The sequence below is a fragment of the Heloderma suspectum genome, chromosome 4, assembly GCF_057233095.1.
Source record: "Heloderma suspectum isolate Gila_16-S chromosome 4, 16-S_ref, whole genome shotgun sequence".
In the NCBI taxonomy this organism is placed as follows: domain Eukaryota; kingdom Metazoa; phylum Chordata; class Lepidosauria; order Squamata; family Helodermatidae; genus Heloderma; species Heloderma suspectum.
The window spans coordinates 220857737-220875412 of NC_139461.1; the positions used below are offsets into that span (position 1 = coordinate 220857737).

Genomic DNA, 17676 nt, shown 5'->3' on the forward strand with positions numbered 1-17676 from the left:
AATTTCCCCAACACTTTCTGGGGGCCGAATGCCTCGGCGCTCGGCCTCCCGAAGATTGGTGGAGAAATTCTAGGGATGTACGAAAGTCACTTACCTGGTCTCGCAGCTTGCTTCGCGGTGGGGGGGAGGCGCTTTGCTGCTCCCCCCGAAGTTCAGGCCGGGGGGGGGCGGCTTCCTTAGGATAGCCTTAGTTCCGCTTAGGAATACTAAATGGGCCAGATTTAAAGCTAAATGTGACCCACATAGTGCTCTGCAGCCACTATGGAACACTACATGGGTCAACATCAGCATCAAAACAACTGAAATCTGACCTATATAGTGCTCTGTAGTAGGGATGTACGAAAGTGACTTACCTGTTCGCGGATTCTGTTCGCGGGGGGGGGGTGCTCCATCCCTCCCCCTGGAATCCTTGATGGGGGGGAGGCGATCTGGTCCTTCCCCCTGGAATCTGCCCAGCCGGCACTGCTCTGCGGTGGCTCTGTGGAGCAGCTGGCCAGGGCCTTCTGCAGCCGGATTTCCGGCCACGGACTTGCTGGTGCGGACTGCCATAGCGGCCGCCATTTGTGTCCAGCCAGGCAGCCGTGATAGGCTACGTAAGTCTTTACGTACCCTATCACGGCTGGGCAACCCCCCCAAAAAAAAACCTGGCGTAAGCAAATGGCAGTGGCTACAGCGGCTGCCCCCCTTCATGGATCACTGCCTTGTTGTGGCGAAGGGGCTTGCGTAACTCAGTGAAGCCATTAGCTATGCCGTGCAGGGCCACCCAAGACGGACAGGTCATGGCAGAGAGTTCTGACAAAATGTGGTCCACTGGAGAAGGAAATGGCAACCCCATGGAACTAGGGGTGGACGAAAGTCACTTACCTGTCGTCGAAGGCCGTTCGCGGTGGGGGGGAGGCGCTTCGCTGGTCCCCCTGCGAAGTTCAGGCCGGGGGGGGAGGCTTCCCGCCTCGCCCGGCTGAAATTCAGGCCGGGGGGGAGGCTTCCCGCCTCGCCCGGCCAAAATTCAGGCCGGGGAGGAGGCGCCTCGCCTCGCCTGGCCGCGAACGCGAAAGTAAAAAAAAAAAAAAAAACGCCCTCTGATAGGCTACGTGACGATTCACGTAGCCTATCACGGCTAGATGTGCAAAGTCGGACGTGATAGGCTACGTGAATCATCACGTAGCCTATCACGGGTGACTTAAAAAAAAAAGAAAAAAAAAGCGCGTACGCGAATGGCGGCCCCCATAGGGAGCTGCCATTCGCGTTCCTTATTTAGGTCGCTGTAGTCTAGGAAAATGTTTACGTAGACTACGGCGAAAATAAGGGCAACGCAAATAGCGTTGCCCTTATTTTCGCCGTAGTCTACGTAAACATTTACGTAGACTACAGCGACCAAATAAGGAACGGGAATGGCGGCTCCCTATGGGGGCCACCATTATCCATACACTCCTTTTTTTTTTTTTTTAAGTCACCCGTGATAGGCTACGTGACGATTCACGTAGCCTATCACGGCTGACTTTGCAAATCTAGCCGTGATAGGCTACGTGAATCATCACGTAGCCTATCAGGGGGCTTTTTTTTCCTTTCATTGCAATGGCGGCGGCAGCAGCCGGTCGAAAGACCGGCTGCTGCTCCCGCCTCGCTCGAACACCCGCCGAACCGCCGGCCGGACCAGCCACCGGGAGGGACATTCGGTGAAGGTAAGTCCCGTCCCGGGGGGGGTGCGGGGTGTGGGGGGGTGCGGAGGATTTCTCCCCAAAACTTGTTCGGGGGGCCGAACACGTTGGCACTCGGACCCCCGAAGTTTCGGGGAGGAATTCTCCGCCATCCCTACATGGAACATATCACAAGGCTAAAAGAGATGACGCCGGAAGATGAGCCCCTCAGGTCGGAAGGTGTCCAATATACTACTGGGGAAGAGCAGAGGGTATTTCCAAGTAGCGCTAGAAAGAGTGAAGCGGCTGGGCCAAACCCGAAAGGACACTCAGCTGTGGATGTGTCTGGTGGTGAAAAGAAAATCCGATGCTGTAAAGAACAATATTGTTTAGGAACCTGGAATGTCAGATCAATGAATCAAGGTAAGCTGGAGGTGGTCAAACATGAGATGGCAAGATTGAACATTGACATCTTGGGAATCAGCGAACCAAAATGGACAGGCATGGGCGAATTTAATTCAGGTGACCATCATATCTACTACTGTGGGCAAGAATCCCTTAGAAGAAATGGAGTAGCACTCATAGTTGATAAAAGGGTGGGAAAAGCAGTACTGGGGTACAATCTCAAAAACGATAGAATGATCTCAGTACGAATCCAAGGCAAACCACTCAACATCACAGTAATTCAAGTCTATGCCCCAACCACTGATGCTGAAGAAGCGGAGGTTGATCGGTTCTATGAAGACCTACAACACCTTCTAGAACTAACACCCAAAAAAGATGTCCTCTTCATCATAGGGGATTGGAATGCTAAAGTAGGAAGTCAAGAAATCACTGGGATAACAGGCAGGCATGGCCTTGGTGCACAAAATGAAGCAGGACAAAAGCTAATAGTTTTGCCAGGAGAACACGCTGATCATAGCAAACACTCTTTTCCAACAGCACAAGAGGCGACTCTACACATGGACATCACCAGATGGTCAATATCGAAATCAGATTGATTATGTCCTTTACAGTCAAAGATGGAGAAGCTCTATACAGTCAGTAAAAACAAGACCTGGAGCTGACTGTGGCTCAGATCATGAGCTTCTTGTTGCAAAATTTCAGCTTAAATTGAAGAATGTAGGGAAAACCACAAAACCATTCAGGTATGACCTAAATCATATCCCTTATGAATATACAGTGGAGGTGAGGAATAGATTTCAGGGATTAGACCTGATAGACAGAGTGCCTGAGGAACTATGGACGGAGGTCCATAACATTGTTCAGGAGGCAGCAACGAAATCCATCCCAAAGAAAAAGAAATGCAAGAAAGCCAAGTGGCTGTCTGATGAGGCTTTACAAGTTGCTGAAGAAAGAAGGGAAGCGAAGAGCAAGGGAGAAAGGGGAAGATATATCCAACTGAATGCAGAGTTCCAGAGAATAGCAAGGAGAGACAAGAAGGCCTTCTTAAATGAAGAATGCAAAGAAATCGAGGAAAACAACAGAATGGGAAAGACTAGAGATCTCTTCAAGAAAATTGGAGATCTCAAGGGAACGTTATGTGCAAAGATGGGCATGATAAAGGACAAAGAAGGCAGGGACCTAACAGAAGCAGATGAGATTAAGAAGAGGTGGAAAGAATACACAGAAGAACTATACAGGAAAGATCTGAATGTCCCTGATAGCCATGATAGTGCGGCCACTGAACTTGAGCCAGACATCCTCGAGAGTGAAGTCAAGTGGGCCTTAGGAAGCATTACTAACAACAAAGCTAGCGGAGATGACAGTATTCCAGCTGAGCTATTTAAAATCCTAAAAGATGATGCTGTTAAAGTGCTGCATTCAATATGCCAACACATTTGGAACACTCAACAATGGCCGCAAGACTGGAAAAGGTCAGTTTACATTCCAATTCCAAAGAAGGGCAATGCCAAAGAGTGTTCAAACTACCGCACAATTGCGCTCATTTCACATGCCAGCAAGGTGATGCTCAAAATCCTACAAGCTAGGCTTCAGCAGTATGCGAACCGAGAACTACCGGAAGTGCAAGCTGGGTTTCGAAGAGGCAGAGGAACTAGAGATCAAATCGCCAATGTTCGCTGGATCATGGAGAAAGCAAGAGAATTCCAGAAAAATGTCTATTTCTGCTTCTTTGACTATGCTAAAGCCTTTGATTTTGTGGATCACAACAAACTGTGGCAAATTCTTAAAGTGATGGGAGGACTAGACCACCTTACCTGTCTCCTGAGAAACCTGTACGAGGGTCAAGAAGCAACAGTAAGAACGAGACATGGAACAACCGAGTGGTTCAAAATTGGGAAAGGAGTACGACAAGGCTGCATATTGTCACCCAGCTTATTTAACTTATATGCAGAGTACATCATGAGAAACGCTGGGTTGGATGAATCACTGGTCGGAATTAAGATTGCCAGGAGAATTATCAACAACCTCCGATATGCAGACGATACCACTAGGGGTGGACGAAAGTCACTTACCTGTCGTCGAAGGCCGTTCGCGGTGGGGGATAGGCGCTTCGCTGGTCCCCCCGCGAAGTTCAGGCCGGGGGGGGAGGCTTCCCGCCTCACCCGGCCGAAATTCAGGCCGGGGAGGAGGCTTCCCGCCACGCCTGGCCGAAATTCAGGCCGGGGAGGAGGCGCCTCGCCTCGCCTGGCCGCGAACGCGGAAGTAAAAAAAAAAAAAAAACGCCCCCTGATAGGCTACGTGATGATTCACGTAGCCTATCACGGCTAGATCTGCAAAGTCAGCCGTGATAGGCTACGTCAATCGTCACGTAGCCTATCACGGGTGACTTTAAAAAAAAAGCGCGTACGCGAATGGCGGCCCCCATAGGGAGCCGCCATTCGCGTTCCTTATTTAGTCGCTGTAGTCTACGTAAATGTTTACGTAGACTACAGCGACCAAATAAGGAACGGGAATGGCGGCTCCCTATGGGGGCCGCCATTTTCCGTACACTCTTTTTGCAAAGATTTGCAAATCTAGCCGTGATAGGCTACATGAATCGTCACGTAGCCTATCAGGGGGCATTTTTTCCCCCCTTTCATTGCAATGGCGGCGGCGGCAGCAGCCGGTCGAAAGACCGGCTGCCACTCCCGCCTCGCTCGAACACCCGCCGAACTGCCGGCCGGACCAGCCACTGGGAGGGACATTCGGTGAAGGTAAGTCCCATCCTGGGGGGGGTGCGGGGTGCGGGGGGGGGGTGCGGAGGATTTCTCCCCGAAACTTGTTCGGGGGGCCGAACACGTTGGCGCTCGGCCCCCCGAAGTTTCGGGGAGAAATTCTCCGCCATCCCTAGATACCACCCCAATGGCAGAAAGCGAAGAGGATCTCAAGAGCCTCTTGTTGAGGGTGAAAGAGGAGAGTGCAAAAGCTGGTTTGAAACTCAACATTAAAAAAACAAAGATCATGGCATCTGGCCCCATCACTTCCTGGCATATAGAAGGGGAAGAAATGGAAGCAGTGACAGATTTTACTTTCTTGGGCTCCAAGATCACCGCAGACGGTGACTGTAGCCATGAAATTAAAAGACGCTTGCTCCTTGGGAGGAAAGCTATGGCAAACCTAGACAGCATAGTAAGAAGCAGAGACTAGGGATGGACAAAAATCCCTTACCTGTTCTCGAAGCTTGCTTCGCGGTAGGGGAGAGGCACTTCAGTTCTCCCCCCGAAGTTCAGGCGAGGGGGGGGTGGCGCCCCGCCTCACCCGGCCAAAATTCAGGCCGGGGGGGAGGCGCCTCATCCCTCGCCGGCGATATTCAGGCCGGGTAGAAGCACCCCGTCTACCCGGCCGTGAAAAAAAAGTAAAAACAACACCCCCCCCCCCGTGATAGGCTACGTAACGATTTACATAGCCTATCACGGCTAGATTTCCGAAGTCAGCCGTGATAGGCTATGTAAATCGTCACGTAGCCTATCACGGGTGACTTTGAAAAAAAAAAAAAGCGCATACACAAATGGCGGCTCCCATGGGGACCGCCATTTGCGTTCCTTATTTTGACACGTCTAGTCTATGTAAAGATTTACGTAGACTACGGTGAAAATAAGGGCAATGAAAATAGCGTTCCCTTATTTTCGCCATAGTCTACGTAAATCTTTACTTAGACTAGACGTGCCAAACTAAGAAATGCAAATGGCGGCGCCCATGGGCCGCTGCCATTTGCGTACGTGCTTTTTTTTTTTTTCAAAAAGGCTACGTGATAGGCTACGTGACGATTTACATAGCCTATCATGGCTGACTTCGGAAATCTAGCCGTGATAGGCTACGTAAATCGTTACGTAGCCTATCACGGGTGTGTGTCTGTTTTTTTTACTTTACTTTTTTTTTTGCAATGGCGGCGGCGGCAGCCGGTCGGGAGACTGGCCTCCGCCCCTGCCCCTGCCGAACCGCCGCCGGGACCCGCCGCTGAGAGGGACATTCGGCCACGGTAAGTCCCATCCGGGGGGGGGGCGGCGGAGAATTTCCCCACCAAGATTCAGGGAGAAATTCTCCGCCATCCCTAGCAGAGACATCACCTTGCCGACAAAGGTCCGTCTAATCAAAGCTATGGTTTTCCCAGTAGTAATGTATGGCTGTGAGAGCTGGACTATAAGGAAGGCTGAGCGCCGAAGAATTGATGCTTTCGAACTGTGGTGCTGGAGAAGACTCTTACGAGTCTCCTGGACTGCAAGGAGGTCAAATCAGTCAATCCTAAAGGAAATCAACCCTGAGTGCTCACTGGAAGGACAGATACTAAAGCTGAAGCTGAAATATTTTGGCCACCTAATGCGAAGAGAAAACTCTCTGGAAAAGACCCTGATGCTGGGAAAGACTGAAGGCAAAAGGAGAAGGGGACGACAGAGGATGAGATGGCTAGATAGCATCACTGATGCAATGAATATGAACTTGAGCACACTCCGGGAGAGAGCGCAGGACAGGAAGGCCTGGCGTGCTATGGTCCATGGGGTCACGAAGTGTCAGACACGACTGAACGAGTGAACAACAACAACAACAGCGACTGCCACTTGCGTTCCTTATTTTTCGCCGTTTTAGTCTACGTAAATATTGACGTAGACTATTACGGTGAAAAACAAGGGGAATGCAAATAGCATAGTGGGCGCTATTTACGTTCCTTTTTATTCGCCGTTTTAGCCTACGTAAATATTTACGTAGACTAAAACGGCGAAAAATAAGGAACGCAAATGGCGGCCACTGTAGCCGCCACCATTTGCATACGCCGGTTTGTTTGTTTTTTTGATGGCTTGCCATGATAGGCTACATAAAGACTTACGTAGCCTATCATGGCAAAGACCAGGATGTAAATGGTGGCCATGGCAGCTGGTTGAAAGACCAGCCGCCGCCAGACCCGCCACTGTCCGGAACATCTGCCCCAGGTAAGCCTCGTCCTGGGGGGAATCCGTGGGGGGGGGGATGCATGCCAGTGCATTCGGCCTCACTGAAATCCATGGCAGAATTCTCCGCCATCCGTATTCTGTAGCCAGTACAGAGCACTATATGGGTCAAATTTAGCTTCGAAACCAGCTAATTTTGTGGGCCCACAGCACCCCACAGAGCTCTTGGGGGAGTCCAGGGGGAGAAAATGGCCCCCAAAGTTGCCCACCCCTGGCTTAAAGGTTAACAAATTTAATATGACATGAACTTTTATGAGGTAAAGCCCACTTTATCAGTTATGTGGTACATTGGAAAGTTGATAGATGGTTAACTCTGACTGCGACTGGACCACATATTGTATCCCTAACTTTTTATTCTGCTACTTAAACCACGGTATCCTCCTGGACTGCCTGAAGGCGTTGGGCATTGGAGACACCGTATTGCGGTAGTTCTGGTCCTTCCTCTCCAGCAGGTACCAGAGGGCAGCATTGGGAGAGGAGGTTTTGGACCCATGACCACTCACTTGTGGGGTGCCACAGGGTTCCATCCTCTCCCCAACGCTATTTAACATCTATGTGAAGCTTCTGGGGGCTATCATCAGGAGGTTTGGGGTGTGGTGTCATTAATATGCGGATGACACGCAGCTCTACCTAGGGGTGGACGAAAGTCACTTACCTGTCCTCGAAGCTTGTTCGCAGTGGGGGGGAGGCGCTTCGCTGCTCCCCCTGCGAAGTTCAGGCCGGGGGGGAGGCTTCCCGCCTTGCCCGGCCGAAATTCAGGCCGGGGAGGAGGCGCCTCGCCTCGCCCGGCCGCGAACTCCAAAGTTTTTTTAAAAAAACAAAAACGCCCCCGTGATAGGCTACGTGACGATTAACGTAGCCTATCACAGCTAGATCTGCAAAGTCAGCCGAGATAGGCTACGTTAATCGTCACATAGCCTATCACGGGTGACTTAAAAAAAAAAGCGTGTACGCAAATGACGGCCCCCATAGGGAGCCGCCATTCGCGTTCCTTATTTGGTCGCTGTAGTCTACGTAAAGATTTACGTAGACTACGGCGACCAAATAAGGAATGGGAATGGCGGCTCCCTATGGGGGCCGCCATTATCCGTACGCGCTTTTTTTTTTTAAGTCACCCGTGATAGGCTACGTGATGATTTACATAGCCTATCATGGCTGACTTTGCAGATCTAGCCATGATAGGCTATGTTAATCGTCACGTAGCCTATCACGGGGGCGGTTTTTTTTTTTTTCTTTTATTGCAATGGCGGCGGCGGCAGCCGGTCAAAAGACCGGCTGCCACTCCTGCCCCGCACGAACACCCGCCGAACCGCCGGCCGGACCCGCCGCCGGGAGGGACATTTGGCAAAGGTAAGTCCCGTCCTGGGGGGGGTGCGGGGTGTGTGTGGAGAATTTCTCCCTGAAACTTGTTCGGGGGGCCGAACACGTTGGCGCTCGGCTCCCTGAAGTTTCGGAGAGAAATTCTCCGCCATCCCTAGCTCTACCTCTCGTTCACATCTTCACCAAGGTTGGCCGGAACCACCGGGGTTACCCTTGAAGATGGTTCGGAAACTGTAGCTGGCACAGAATGCCACGGCTTGCCTGATTAAAGGCAGCTGCTGGCAAGATCACATCACTCCAGTGCTGAAGGAGTTGCACTGGTTACCAGTTGTTTTCCAGGCCAAATTCAAGGTGTTGGTTTTGACCTTTAAAACCCTATATGGTTCCGGCCCAGCCTGTCTTAAGGAGCGCCTCCGGCAACACCAGACAGGCCGCTTAAGATCAGCCTTGGATGGCCTTTTCTCTGTCCCATCAGCCAGGACAGCTAGACTGGTGGGGACGAAAGAGAGGGTCTTCTCTGTGGTGGCCCCACTCTGTGGAACTCTCTCCCTAGGGAACTCCACCATGCCCCCTCTTTAATGAGCTTCCGCCATGCATTAAAAATGTGGTTGTACAGGCAGGCATTTGGGGTGGGTTAGGGTATTTTTAAAAATATGTTTTTATTGTAGAATTTTATTGTTTTAAACTGTTATATTATACACTCTGTACATCGCCCAGAGTGGCTAGGTGACCAGCCTGATGGGCAATCAATTAAATGAATGAATGAATGAATGAATAAAATAACACTCCATGCATCTGATGAACTGGAGTGTAGTCCACAAAATCATATGCTATAATACATTTGTAAAGTCTTTAAGGTGCCACAAGTCTGTGTTTTTTCAGTATTCTGTGTTGTTCCTTTTTGTACTATCTACTAAAACATGTCTAAAGAAAAAATATAGCACCATCTTCCCCTCCTGTTTTATAGACTTTATGACGCAGGAAAGCTAATTTTTACAGATAGCATAAAAAGTTATGTGCAGAATTCTCCCGTTCCCCTATTGTCATCTTTCACACAGGTAAGTGAACACAATAATAACTGTTGTGTTACGTTATATATCTCAGGGCAGCAGGAGGAGGAGGGACTTTTCCTACTGGTGTGCCCCTTCTTTACAAGGCTTTCCCCCAAAAAAGTATAATTGTGGGCCTCATGTTCCCTGGAAATTATAGTTTCTTAGGGGCCTTGGGGCCATAATTCTGCTATTGCCTAACGAAGGCCACAGCAGCAGCTACTACCAGGCATGTCTGGGGGAAAGGAAAGGGAGGCAGTGACTTGTGTAGGTTTTGGGAGGACTCAGACCTCATTGTGTCTCCAGTGATATAAACGCCACACAGCCTGGAGCATAGAATAGGCCTGAGCTTAAAATGAACTAACTTGGTCTAGATATGGCCAAAGTTATCAAAAGGTGATGAGAGGTCCAGAGAAATTAGCAGGGTCATACTTCCCATCCTTCACCTGGGGTACAGGGTACCCATATTAGCTCAGACTCAGGACCAGCCTTTTTGCTCACTGCCCCCTAGCAATGGGCATTGAAAAGGGGGCTGCTGTAGTCTTCAGCTGCATTGTAGGCACCAGAAGCCCTGGGGAATGCTAGTTCTTTCCAAACCATAAACAGAGGCTAGAAAAATAATTTATCACTGATTCCCAGGCTTTTAAATGTGTTTTAATGTATTTCTGTTTAACATGTTTCCGTGTTTTATTTGTGTATGTTGTCTTGTTCTCGTAAACCTCCCTGGGAACTCTGCTGAAGGATGGTATATGCCTCTTTTCAATAAAATAAAACAAATAAACAAATGACATGAGCTAAACCTGATCTTCAGAGAGGTTTAGTCTGGAAGTTCCAAAATGGGAAGTTTGTACTCCGACTCCCTCATGTCCAAACTTTAGGTGCATCACACTGATCATCGCCATAGTCTGAACTATAGGGAAGGTTAAAGCAGCCTAATAAGCAAAGCCCTTGTGCTCACTTCACAGAGGTCCTCTGTAGCTAAAACAAGGGCCAATTAAGCTGAGGCCCTGCTATGGAACATAATTTAATACTCTTCTGGACTGTTGTTTAGCCTGGTTGCCTTCTATCAGATTACATAGAAAGGGAGTGATATAGGACGGACAGCCCCAAGGAATCAGGTGGCTGCAATAGTTGCTCATCATTCATTATCCTCTTAGTGTGCAAAGCAGGGAATTAAATTTATGGGTCTCAAGAAATGCGATCACTTCCATTTCTTCCTACCAGCATGCCGTAATGCATATGAAAGTGGCATACATGCCCCCGTTGATGGAGATGGGCCCTGACCCATTGTTTATACAGTTTGAATTCTCTGTCAGTGACCAGCAGGGAGGAATGATGACTGGTCTCCTCTTTAACATCACAGTAATGCCTGTGGATGATGAAGCACCTGAGGTATTTATCAAGAGTCTTAATTAACTGTTCACCTGTGATGTCGTCTTAATGATTTTATGTTGAAGATTATTAGAGTGCCTGAAATGACAACAATGTTGGGTTATCTGAACATAAGGATATTAAAAGTTCAAATGAATCTGACTATGCAGTCTGGTAAAACATTGGTATACTGCTTCCAGTGACATACATACATTATGAAAACAAGTGAAATGTATATACATTTGCTTTATTCCCATTTATTCTGCTTGGCATGGATGGGACAAGGTGCCTGGCACTAGGGATGCAGAAAAACTGTGGAAATAGCAGGGTTCAGAAGCTGAGCCCAACCCACCCTCTGAAGCTCATCTTGGTTCATCATTGTTTGGCACTAGCCCTCTCACTTAGGCATGGGTGAAGTCACCAAGCCTCACCCCTTGCACCACTCAGCGGACCCCCACAGGTCACCTGATACTGCTTGCCACATGTGCCAAGCCCCCAGGTGGTCTGCGGGAACCTGGCGCATCGTGCATAGCTGCCTGCTCCCTTGCCAAGCCACCATTTTGCATAAAAATGGTGGCTTGGCCTTTTTCGTAAATAACCATTTACACTGTAAAGCGGCCATTTACGCAACACTACAGGCAAAAATGGTCCATTTATGCCTATAGTGTTGTGTAAATGGCCACTTTATGGCCGCCATTAGTGTAAATGGCTATTTATAAAAAAGGCCAAGGTGCCATCTTTACGCAAAATGGTTGCTCAGTGAGGGAGCAGGTGGCCACACTCTTCCCTGACTTGGTGCCCGTTGAGTTGGGCAAGGGAGAGGATTCGCGGACTGGCATCTGGGGGGCCGAGGTGGTGAGAAATCATGGATCTTCGAGCCCCAAGTGGACGCTGGCTCCATCCCTACTCTCACTTGCCAGTTGTGAGAGGGGAGGGGCCGTAGCTCAGTGATAGAGCACCTGCTTTGAAAGTAGAAGGTCCCAGGTTCAATGCCTGGCATCTCCAGGTAGAGCTAGGAAGGAATCCCGCCTGAAATCATGGAGAGCTGCTGCCAGTCAGTGACAGGGTTTGCACACCATGCTAATCCACACTCAGTGATTGCATGTAGTTTGTTGTTGAACCATGGGTTGTTTGTTGAACTGTGGATTAGTGTGTTGTCTGAGACGAGGACATTTTCCACAGGGTGGCTTGTTACCCATGCAGTGTGGCTTATTTTTCTCAAACAAGCCACCTTGTGAACCCATAGTTTGTTGTTGGGTTGTTCAGAGTGGTTAACATGTGACACTGCATGGTTAACAAGCTGCCCTGTGGAAAATGTCCTGGGTTCAGACCACACACTAACCCACAGTTCAACAAACAGCCCTCAGTTCAACAATAACCCACATTCAACCACTGAGTATGGGTGAGCATGTTGTGTGAACAGCCCCAGTGTCAACTGTACTGGACTAGATGGACCAGTGATCTGACTTGGTATAAGGTAGCTTCCTATGTTATAGTGTTCTGCCTTTCCCACATGTTCTCAAATTTACTAAGTTATGTGGCAATGGGGAGGGACAGAGGGAAACTCTAGCTGAGACTACAGCTGAAGGCTGTCTTATAAGCTGTTCTTGAGCTGATGATGTGAACTTTAGTTTGTTTTTGGAGGTTTCTAATTATTCCTCCTCACCCATTAACAAGAAGATTCCCCCCACCCCCCAAATGACAGTTCCTAGAGTTAAGATTAAGGCTTTTCTACATTGTTCCTCTCTCTACAATGAAGACTTCTGTTATCTCTGGGAAATGTAGGTGTTGTTGTTGTTTTTACTTGGACAAATAAAAATAACAGTCCCAGCCTACAATGGACTCTTTGCAGTCTTATTGCAGAAACTTGTATTGGAAACTTAAGAAGAGCTTTAGTCAGATTCTCAGCTGTCATTTCCCCTGCTCCCAGCTCCAAGCTACATAAGTTTGAGAAGCTGGTAGACAAAAGTGCTGACACTGCTGGAGAATCACCCCAAGGCTGTGTCTTCCCAAGCTTTGGAGAAATCTCAGGAAAAGCTATGCTTTTGAACCTTTTGAAAAAGATTCAGAAAAATTTGTCCCATCTTTGAACTGAGATGGCCAAGTTTCATCCAGTTCTTCCTGATCCCACCTCTCAGCTTCTGAGATTTTGTCAGCTATTGCCCACATCCTTTCAAGCTTATTGTCATCATTGCCATAGATGCTAGAGACTTGGGACTTCTAAAATGAAAATTCAAAATCTCAAGCTGCTAAATTCAGCATCCAATCTTAAATACTTCACTTACGTTGAATTGCTGAATACACCTACCACTAATCTGCATGGATGTCCAAGTTCAAATTGTTTAAAAAGCCATCCCACACAGACTGTACAATATGTTTGTCCTATTCAGGGCTGGCCTTTGGGGTGGGTGAGCTGGGATGCCTGCACCATCCCTAGTCTTTACTCACAGATACTTCATTTGGAAATATATAAACAGAAGTTCATTGGGTTATTTGCTGTGATTTCTTCAGGCACTTGTAGCAAGTGGAAAGATTTATAGTGTTAAATGATTGATGCTTTCCCCCAAATAATAGTTAAGTGTTTGTTCAAATGGAAAATGGTGTATTCAGCTTTCCTCCTTTCCCCCCCTTAAATCTTATAAAATGTTCAAGTATTTCTGGAGCCATTCTATGAACTGATTGTCTCAAAGTCATACTTCTAACTGTGCCCTTCTAGGCGTCAGTCAGTCACACAAATTGTTCATTATAGTAGGTAAGCTTATTTCCCCAAATCCATAAGCTTTTACACTTCAAAAACCACCACATGGGAAGAGAGCATTTCACATGAATCACAAAAGCTTCTTTGCTGGAGTATTAGGGCACAACTTAGAGCAGCTTAAGTTTTGAATTCAAGATATCTGTACATGAAACATCTAGCATTTGCTTATTTTCTTTTTCTGTAATTCCTGGGAAATAGTAATCTTTCCTCCTTTTAAGGAGAAGGCACCTTTCTACATAAGCTTCCTTGTACCTCGGTGGGTAGCCTGTGGTTTTCTTTTGTCTTATTGTCTTGGTACCTGAGATGATGATATAAGGATAGAAAGATGCCAAATGTTCTAGGACAAGTACAAAATGACTAAGAAAGTTTCTTTTACCTTTTGAGCTGGAAAAAGGCAACCAACGCTGCATTTTACATTATCAGCATATGAGATTGCTCTATGAAAACAGTATTTCATGAGCAATATGACGAAAACAAGTACATCTTAATGGTTTTCTTCTACCTGCTGTTTGATTAATGACTCAAGGTCAGAAATATTATGGCTCACCTGCTAGCGCTAAATGCCTTTCCTAAAATGATTGCCCTCCTGAGCAGGCTAGCATCCTTTTTAGTATAGGTTTTCCAGCTATAGTCTGAAGATAATGGTTAATAATGCCAGCTTGCTGTAAAGATCCAGGACATGGATTCATTGCTCTGTTGGATCTAGCTTACATAAACTATAAGCCTGAAAGCCTTCTTGAACAATACTTGCTGCTCAGTTGCTCAATCCTTCCTAGGTTTACAACAAGCCTGAAAGATGGCTTTGTGGTAAGTATTGCATTCCTGATAAATCAGTAAACTTGAATTCTTGACCATGTCTTCATATCCTGGCTAAGGGCCTACCACAGAGTAAAGTGGTTCTTTTAAAAAAGGCCTTTCTTATGCAAAACTCAAATTTGGGGGAAGGGCCAAAACTAGTAGTAGAATATATGCAGGTATACGAGCTTTGATGCATGAGAGTGCAGGTTCAGCTCCCAGCATCTCCAGTTAAAAGGAAGTCTAGCTGCATGGCTAAGAAGACGTAAGTCCCCAGAGGCCATTGCCATTTGGAGTAGACCAGCAGTTTGACATAGTAGAAGGCAGTGCCATATGTTCACTGTTCTATAGATATATTATTCGATAGTGTATTCCATATTATGTATGTATGTATATGTATGTATTTTCATTGAATTTATTACATTTCTATACCACTCAATAGTTGAAGCTGTCTGGGCAGTTTATAAAGACTAAATTATTTTTAATTTAAAGATATTTTAAATCTTTGCCCTGCTACTAGGTTCTATGTGGTTATTATTTTTATGTTGTACTGTAGTTTTAAACTTCTATATTGTATTTCATTGTGTTGTGTTTTATGGTTTTAATTGCTGTGAACTGCCCAGAGAGCTTCAGCTATTGGATGGTACTGAAATGTAATAAATAAATAAAATATTGGCATGCTGTTTCTTATCATGCTTTACTGCATTTTGTGAGCTTATGACTGTTTTAGATTTTCACCAATCATCTAAAAATAGAGGAAGGTGCCAGTTCATTCATCACTGGAGAGCATGTAATGGTAACAGACTTGGACACGAAGAACAGTGATATCCAAATTGAATTGAAGAAGTCACCTTTGCATGGACACATTGAACTACATGGAGTTGTTATGCTGGAGGGAGATAAATTTACCCTTTGGGATTTACACTCTTCTGGTGTTCGGTAATTTCTAAAAATATACATTGCATATAATGACTGAAACCAATAATAGGACCTACTTTATGTTTAGTGGTTTTTCTTTGAAGGATTAAAGCATGTATTATTTTGTTTTAGGACCTCTATTAAATATAGGGGATGATTTAATATTGGTTTGGCATTGTGTCTACATGCTACTTCCTCCCCTCACGTGTTTAGATTCCGTCTCTTGAGTTCCAGTTTCTTCGCAAGCCATAGTTTACCTGTTTGAGACACGCAAACTATGGCTTAGGAAAACTACAGCTTTCCCTCAAAGGACTAGAGAGAATCTAAGGTGCAGAAATCTGAGTATGTTAGAGGAGGTATTTATTTATTTGATTTATTAGCTGCCCATCTGGCCAGCTACCTGGCCACTCTAGGTAGATAAGCAATTGTTCAGGCATAAAGGTTTCAGCAGCTGTGATCAGGATTACAAATTAAATAAATAAATAAATTGAGTTATTGGTCACATCAAAGAGCAATTTTTGACATATGCAAGGGGTTGTGTGCACTCTGGGGTGCCCATTTCATTTTCTCAGATATCAGTTCATTAAACCACTTTTGAAGCTCTTCCCACTTTTAGTGATGTCTTCTCAGGTGAGTTCCAGGAAGTGTTGGGGGAGGGGGGGGGGAAATTGCTTTAATGATGCTTGTCACTTGTTGAAATGTTGGTTGTACTCATTTTATTTGACCTATATTTTACTTCATATATCACTGATTACTTTTACATTCTGCCTTTCTGCCAAGGGGCTCAAGGTGGTGTGTACTTGGTTCTCTTTCCTCTGCCTATTTTGTCCTCATTAGGCTGATAGATACAGGTGTCTGTAACTAGGTGACTGTAACAAGGTCACCTAGTTTAATGGATAAGTGAGGATTAGAAACCAGGTCATCCTGCTCCAAGACAGTGTGGGGTAGTGGCTAGAGTGTTGGACTGGGAGTCGGGAGATCTGGGTTCTAGACCCCACTCAGCCTTGGAAACTCACTGGGTGACTTTGGGCCAGTCACAGAGACTCAGCCCAACCTACCTCACAGGGTTGTTGTTGTGAGGATAAAATGAAGAGGAGGAGAAATATGTTTGCTGCCTTGGGTTCCTTGCAAGAGGACAAAAGGTGGGATATAAATGCAATAAATAAACAAACAAACATTCTAACCTTTAGATAACACTGGTAGATAGTGCGTTTTGTGGCTTTATAGGGTGTATTTTATATAAATCTTTTCGCTGAAATTAATATAAAAGAACCCCAATTATCTAGATAGTAACTCATCAAACTTTCCATATTAGCAGGTCTGCTGAGGAATTCCCCACAGAATCCCTGTGCACTGCAGTTTATTCATTCATTCATTCATTTAAAATATTTCTTGACCACCTTTCAGGGCAGAAGCCCTCTTAAGGCGGCTTACAACAATAAAATACATAAAAAACAGTTAAATATTAAAAATGCTAAAAAAATAAAAACAAGGCCAACAATTAAACCAACAATTAAAACCAACAATAAAACCAACAATGATGTTAACAGCAGCAACAGTAGCAGTCATATCAAGAGACGGCCAAGGTAAAATAATAAGTTTTCAAGGCCTTCTTAAAAGTCTGCAATGACAGAGCATGGTGGACCTCCAATGGCAGCTTGTTCCAAAGGTGTGGGGCCACTGCAGAGAAGGCCCTCTTAACGTTTTTTCACCCACCTGACTGCTCTCACAGGTAGGGGTGTATGAAACCCCACTTACCTGGCTCCTCTGGGTTCCGCAGCGGGGGGAGGGGAGGCGATCCTGTCCTCCGCCCCAGAATCCTGCCCGATATGGGTGTAGGCGGTCCTTCAAGTAACTTGGCTGATATGGGTGATATGATATGATATGATATGGCTAATACAAATGATATGGCTGATACTAGGGATGTACGAAAGTCACTTACCTGGTCCCGCAGCTTGCTTCGCGGTGGGGGGGAGGAGCTTCGGTTCTCCCCCCGAAGTTCAGGCCGGGGGGGAGGCGCCCCGCCTCGCCCGGCCGAAATTCAGGCCGGGGGGGAGGTGCCCCACCTCGCCCGGCCGAAATTCAGGCCGGGGAAAAGCGCCCCATCTCCCCGGCCGCGAAATACAAAAGTGAAAAAAACAACAACAACACACCCGTGATAGGCTACGTAACGATTTACGTAGCCTATCACGGCTAGATTTCCAAAGTCAGCCGTGATAGGCTACGTAAATCGTTACGTAGCCTATCACGGGTGACTTTGAAGGAAAAAAAAAAGCATGTACGCAAATGGCGGCGCCCATGGGTGCCGCCATTTGCGTCCCTTATTTGCTCCAGGGTAGTCTACGTAAAGATTTACGTAGACTACGGTGAAGATAAGGACAACGCAAATAGTGTTGCCCTTATTTTCACCATAGTCTACGTAAATCTTTACGTAGACTACC

General features: G+C 46.7%; 1 protein-coding gene across 1 annotated transcript in view; it reads left to right on the forward strand.

The window, feature by feature from the left end:
* LOC146348097 (FRAS1-related extracellular matrix protein 1-like) overlaps nt 1-17676 on the forward strand; it is a 179356-nt gene that overhangs the window by 22949 nt on the left and 138731 nt on the right. The window contains exons 11-13 of the mRNA XM_084851642.1: nt 9312-9402; nt 10618-10785; nt 15048-15256. Of these exons, the coding sequence (XP_084707768.1) occupies nt 9312-9402; nt 10618-10785; nt 15048-15256 (468 nt within the window). The remainder of the gene's footprint in view (nt 1-9311; nt 9403-10617; nt 10786-15047; nt 15257-17676) is intronic.